The sequence below is a fragment of the Pholis gunnellus genome, assembly GCF_910591455.1.
Source record: "Pholis gunnellus genome assembly, chromosome: 12".
NCBI lineage: Eukaryota > Metazoa > Chordata > Actinopteri > Perciformes > Pholidae > Pholis > Pholis gunnellus.
Window position 1 is genome coordinate 17,662,231 of NC_136539.1, and position 7,083 is coordinate 17,669,313.

Sequence of the window (7,083 nt, forward strand, 5' to 3'; positions counted from 1 at the left end):
GTTAAAGCATTGACAGGACGGGTATGTACACAGGTGGCAGAAAAAAATAGGTGTACATATATATAAAATGCACCAATGATCAACAAAACAACTAAAATAAAATGTTTATTTACAGATCAAGTGTTCTGTAAGTTGTAAAAAAAGCAATACAAATAAAATAAAGAATAAATACTGGATGGATATGCATGGACTGGATGATTATGTACAATATGTACAGGTAAAGATATATATTGTTTATACAGCATGGTATGCACATATGAAAAACATTAAGTTATTGACAATGTATGATTCATTTAATTATTTGTGTCTACAGGCCTACATGCCAAAAATAATAGGAATAGCTAAACGACCACCATGAGAAAATCGTACTCTGTAGTCTAAAGTATTTTAAAATTTTAAATATCTGAAGTAACTAAATCAACATTCACACCTGCAACAACATGCACTCAAACACCACCATGTCTTGTCATAGTTTTTATCTACCCACTTGAACACTAAAAGTGACACTCTCCATGAAAAGAACTTCCATGCCTTTGGTCGAGTGCACAAAGTGCATCCAGGTATCCAGTGACCTTTGCGGGAATGGCCGAGCATAGCAAGTGGTGGTGGTTTGAATACAGTAGGGGGTCATCAAAGCTTTTCTCAGGCTGTTGGCCACAGGAGCTCCTGATGCAGGAAACAGCCTTCCTGCTGCTCACTTTCCAACCAAAACAATGTAATCATTAGTGGAGCAGGTCATTGCCCAAAAGGAACCTGTGGTATTTATTTTCCTTCCATCCTTAGCAATAGGCCTTTGAAACAATCTCTGCACTTACCGGTATTTATACTGTCACTCGTAAGTTTAATACATCTTAACAACAAAACTTAAATGAGGCCCTACAGATTCTGGACAATGGTCTCAAGTTACAGCTAGAAACCTAGATGCACACTGGTAATGAATCACCAGCAGAAAGCAGTTCCTTCCCATTTCAATAGCTTTGCCCTTTAACCCACAAAACAAACAAGAAACTCTTCACTTCTTCAACATACACACATTAGTTTGTTTTAACTAATATATTAGATGGCAGAAAGGTTGAAATTTTGCAACAAATGTGCACAGGAAGTTGATATTGCAAGTGATGGCTACAGTATCATGAGAATATTATCTTGATAAAAAAAGTCTGAAATAAACTGGTTAGTCTGGAGGAGGCAATATATGTTGTGGACAGTGAATATGTTCTCATCACACGGAGCAAAAGCTTTAATTATGAATGTAAGGACACCATCTTGCAACCGAGGATTTATTCCCAAAGGGGCCCTGAGTTTGTGCTGTTTGTGCACTCAAGTGGGTACTTTGGACATTTTGGATGAAAGTAATATCTTTTGTTATGGTGATAATTGTTAAGTATTTAGAAAATAGAATACAGCCACAGAAGCAAAATAATCAGTACAATTCGTAAAAGCAAATCATTTTAAAATGTGGTGAACTCAAAGGAAATTACTTCATATTGTTGTGTATTTGTGAACCATGTCCTCCCTGTGGTCTTTACAGTGCCTCTGTTTAGAGCAAATTATATCAAAGTGTTTCAAATCATGGTTAAGATAAGATGAAATAAAGCTTTTATATCTCGAGAGGAATTGCTAAGAAGGGTTTAGAGTTTAATCTATATCTTTTCCAAAACCTTTTGTTTTATTGGAGTTTGCAACAGTTATTATTTTGTAGAAATTCTTAATATCTGTAGATTTCAACCATTAGTATTCTAGGTCCATATTATCCCCACTTATTATCGGTTCACTATGTAACTCTGCATATACAGTATTTGATCATGAAGCCTCCAACAACCCCTTCCTGATGACGGGCATTCATCTGAACACTTGAAGTGTTAATCACAGATCTGTTCCTGCGGACGGAGGCAGCGCAGCTCTTATGCTAATTCTGAATCATCTGAGATCATTTCCAACTGAAAAAGGCACCCTTTGTTTTATCCTGTTGCACTGTGAGAGACCAGAGACCCTAAATGCCCATTAACCTTGTGGCCTGATGGTGGCACTTCACACCTGTTTTACATGTAAAGCAATGGAAATGTGCCTCCATTGGAGTTTTTGAATGGATGCCAGCATTACATTGCTCTGCGGCCATTTGCCGGCTCCGTATTGTTGCCAGCTTCCTTTGGTCTCCAACTTGACCATCACCCTGTCACCAGTCCACCCAGATTAAATCTCCAGCATGTAGTGAAGATAGAAGAGCCCACAAAAAGATTGATGTCAGCATCTGTGTTTGAAACATGTCAACTTTATGTCTTATCTTTTTATGTGTAATTACAGCGGATTTATTGCCAATGATATATTGCATGAGTGCTAAACAAAGACTATGACTGCCTATTTGCATCATCAGAATATATAACCTGTCTCCTGAATACTATTGTGTGTTGTCTTGGGAGCAGGGAAATTGCTAAATTGACTCACTGACCCACTCTGTGAAGTGAATGAGGGTAATACTTGTTTACAAGCCGATCATAATAGAGGCTGTATATCTTGCTAACTGAAAAGAAATAAAACTGGAAATGAAAGGAGAACTTAACATGCTATTTCCTTTGTTATGGAGCCATATGGGCTAATTATAACCAAAGACTTTAGCTTTTGTGTCATGGCTTAAGATGTAAAAGTGCACAGATGTTCTTGAAATTACAGGGCCTGTCTGCTCAGTCCTTCCTCCTTCTGCTTTCTAGCCAGATCAGGTGGAGACATTTGGGTTGACCCTCCCCCTCTCCCCCCACATCCCCTCCTTCCAACACACACACACACACACACCTCATCCCCCACCCCCTGAGGGAAGGAGAAGTTGGTTTTAGGTCAAAATGCACACCACTCATTATGAAAAGCACAACAATTTTTTTATTTATTCACATTAAAAAAAAAAGCAGCATGCAGGCATGCAGTTCCATTTTTTTTACAAAACGTCCAGTGGGAATGACAGCAATAAATAATAGCTTTCAGATAATCACACGGCTTAAGTGCGAACACACACACATTCTACAAACTATGTACAGGTTTCTAAGAGCAGCTACCATCCATGAAAACAGAGTAGGGCATGTCTGAGCTTTGATACAGCAGAACAGATTGTAAAGATGAAAACAGGGAAAATGGATCTTGATTGTAAAGTTGAGTGAATGGAATTGAGGCACTGCCTGCGGACACAATCTGCTTTGAGGAACATCAAACTTGCACAAATTGCAATAAGAACACAATTGCAGTAAACAAGGCGAACAAATCAAAAAAGTATAAAAACTTTTTTCTTTTCTTTTTTTTTACATCTGTACAAAATGTAGTAAGTTCTTTGAAATTGAAGCTTAGTTTTTTTGTTCACTCCTGAGAGTATCAAGGCAGTTTGACTGTTTGTTAACTTGACAAAACACTTGAGGACTCGGACTCAGTCGACACAGATGAAATTGGCCCTCGCTTTTTTGTCATGAGAGTTACTTTCTGACTTGATCTGCTGGCTGTCAGTGCACTCCTGGCGGATTTCTTGAACTTAACTCCCAGGAAAGCGTAGAGGATGGGGTTTAGGCAGCAGTGAAAATAGGCCAGCGCCTCTGTGATAGAAATCCACTTCTCCACCGCTTGTTGCAGCACACAAGGGGAAGAGATCACGTTCAGCATCATCAGATTGTCCAAAAAGATACCAACACAGTAGGGCAGCCAGCAGGAGAAAAAACAAAGGATGAGGATGATCGTGGTCTTCAGCGCCTTCCTCTTCAGAGCCTGGCCCTTGGTGCCTTGCGACAGCTTGTTGATGATGATGCAGTAGCAGATGAGGATGATCACACCGGGCAGTATGAAGCCCACTAGGATGTGCTGGAAGCGGAAAACAACTGTCCATATGGGACTGGTTTCTTGCGGGTAGATGCGCTGGCAGATGATCCTGGAGTCTGCCGTCTCCATGCTTTCGTCTGAAAAGAGGAAGTTTGAAGACCAGTTTGAAGACCCTCTGTTTTGCACCCTGGCAAACACCAGGTCAGGTACAGTCAGCACAGCTGCAGGCAGCCACACACCCACATAGATCACTTTGCTTGCAAGCAGCTTCCTCGTGGCTTGGCTGTTGGTGGCCCGCACAACTGCCAAGTATCTGTCTACACTGATGAAGGCAAGAATCAAAACGCTGCTGTACAGGTTCACTGTGTAGATCATGTGCACAGACACACAGAGGAATTCCCCAAAGTACCAGGTTTTGACTGCATCCACGGCCCAGAAGGGCAGCGTGAGGACGAACAGGAGGTCCGCCACGGAGAGATGGAGCCGGTACTTGTCCGTCATTGTTTTGACCTTTTTCTGATAGCCCATGACAACAACGACTAATCCATTGCCAATGATTCCCAGAATAAATATAATTCCGTAAACCGTTGGTAGGAAGATCTTGTTGAAGTTGTTGCTGAGAGCTGTGCCACATGGCTCCTGGTAGTCTATGCCAAAGTCTCCAGACTCCTCTGAGAAGTTGTCAGAACTGTTGAAAAAGTACTCATATGACCGGTCGATCTCGTCAATCTGAAAGAAAAAAGAATTGAAAAGTTAGAAATTGTTTTTTACATTACTTCACACAATTGCTCTTTAAAAAAAAATGCATTCTACTAACTTTAGAGTTGGCTAAAAGTTGAAATTCAACTTTTTTCAAAGTCATTTTTAGCATTGAATATACACGCATTTAATGATAAAATAAATATAGTCAATTATATACCACTGTAAACACGGGTGGAAAATGATTTAAAAACATCTACAGTAATTACAATTAACAGCTTGAAGCACAGTCCTAACTGCCACATGTTAGAGAAAAGCAATAAAGAAACTCACGTCCATGTTTACCACTCGTTGATAACGTAACTTCAGGACTAGTTGGTGCGTGCAGCAGGGTGATGAGTTGCTTGTCCGTGAGCAAACAACTCCTATAGGCCTATATATATAGGTCTACCGTCCGTGCGCCTCCCCCTCCCCCTCCCCCAGGAGGAGGAGCTGCTCGATACCCTCGTCTCCAAAAACGGGTCGACTATAAAGACGGACGACTCTGCGTGTTGGGAGGGCGTCAGTTTGTGAAACTTTTTGTCAAAAAAACAAACGTGCAAGTTGTTTCGTCACCTTTGAAAACAACAACAACAACCTTGAGTCTCTGGACATGTTAAAGGACTGTTGTTTGAGAGTGTGACATTATTATTTGGCCACTGTGACGTTTATTTAATGACACAAGACTTAGATTCATCTTCAATGGATATCTGCAGATTTCTGCTCTCCATTCTGTATCAGACTCACTGTAAGCGGAGTGGTTCAATGCAATAGGAAGTACAGACCTCTGCAAACAAAAACTATGCTGATATTTTGGGGAAGAATATAGCCTGATAAACATGATGACATTTACGTCATTATGGGAGTATTATAGTGAGGGGAGTCAGAAACACCATATTAGGATCACAGATACACTATCTCACAACACTGGAGTATAACAAGAAATATAATTCATATTAATGTGATAATATCATAAATAAACTATTGTCAAGTGCACTGAAAACCCATAAAATAGAATGTTGCAATGTTACCACAGCAGATACAAAATGTTCTTAAGTTCAATAAGGTCACTAGTAATTGATACTATGTTTCAGGTGTCTGTCCAGAGCTTGGAAAATTAGAGCAATTTTGGGATTACACATGCTTTTCCGGTGATATATCATCAGCTCAGCAGCAGCCTCATAAATCGCACCTCCCGCCTCATTCTGCATGAGGCAAGGACTGACATTTAGATTGGTCGTTCAGGGACTTCTCCCAGCCTCGTATTTCTCTCTACAAATCACTTTATAACTGTGTCTGATGACAGTTTTCATCAGCGGAGGTTTGAATCCGTCCTCACCTTTACACGCACCCTGTCTCTTCTCAAGTGCTGTTATGTCTGCGCTTTCAAGTGCTAAATGACCCCCAGTGGATTTGAAAAGAACCACACACCCTGTAATGTGGGATTTCTATCAAACGGCTATCGAGCCTCAGAGTGTCGAACATCCATTTTCTCACTGCTTTACCCAAACCGCTCTGATTTCAGTTTAGGTATGATGACAGGGCCGGGCCACGCGAAACCGCCCAACCTCCCCTCAGACGAACCTCCCCTCAGACGGTTGTCTGAAACCGAATCTCCTCCATGTGGCATGCAAATACTATTTCTATGTCTTTGATATATGAGAGCGGTGATAGATTCAATGAGTCAATCTGCATCATTGATTCCATTGATGTCTCCTCCTCGTGTTAAAGAGGGATTTTTAGAGCCGCGTGACAACATAATATTTTGAAAACATCAGGACATCAGCACATTTCCATAAAACGAAAAAATGTATTTTTTCTTCTCTAAATTGCATTTATATTCATCTACAGTGTTGTATTAGCAGATTATGCTTTTTTCCTCTAATTTATCAGATTTATCATATTGTGCATATCAGCAACTGAAAAGATTTCTCAAATGGCTTTTCCTACATCAGTGGTTAGCTAAGGCATGATGAAGATGTAGCTACTGTAAACTGTAAACCAGTGTGTTAAAGGTAGGCTGCAGCACATTTCAAAACCCCATTGCCTAAAATCCCCCAAAACGCACCACAATTCACAGTTGGGTTTCAAAACATCAGCTGTGAGCTGTGATGATAATTTATACAATAGGGGGCTTATACAAATTAGGAAGTTGAGAAAAAGATTAGTCATGGCTGAAACATAAAAAACCCTTCTATTATTAAACGATGGGATAAAAACCACAGACATTTGTGTTGTGACTGTGCTGAGTATCGCTGGAAATTACTGACTAATATTATGTACGCCTAAAATACCATCTCTAATGCAGATTATCAAATGAAAATAACATTTTTTGACACCACTTAATGAAAGATTTGCTGTTCTTCCTTATTTCGTATGACTAAATTCCCCCAGTGTGAAGGAAACAATGTATTTTTTCTTTTTTAGAAGAAGGGTAGTAGAAAAGGAAACACACAGTTTGATTTACACTCAATCTGTTGAAAATGCAGTGTTGAAACACCACACGGATGTGAGCACTGAGTAGGAGAAATACAGATACAAAAAAAACATTTC

The 7,083-nt window shown here is 40.0% G+C and overlaps 1 protein-coding gene across 1 annotated transcript; it reads right to left on the reverse strand.

Annotated features, from left to right (window-relative positions):
* Positions 1–2,857: 2,857 nt before the first annotated feature.
* On the reverse strand, positions 2,858–4,890 carry cxcr4b (chemokine (C-X-C motif), receptor 4b). The gene is made up of 2 exons (XM_079169738.1): positions 4,825–4,890; positions 2,858–4,521 (listed from the first exon to the last, which is right to left on the reverse strand). The coding sequence occupies exons 1-2, from the start codon at positions 4,828–4,830 to the stop codon at positions 3,379–3,381; spliced, it is 1,149 nt and encodes a 382-aa protein (XP_079025864.1). The 5' UTR covers positions 4,831–4,890; the 3' UTR covers positions 2,858–3,378.
* Between the last annotated feature and the right edge of the window lie 2,193 nt (positions 4,891–7,083).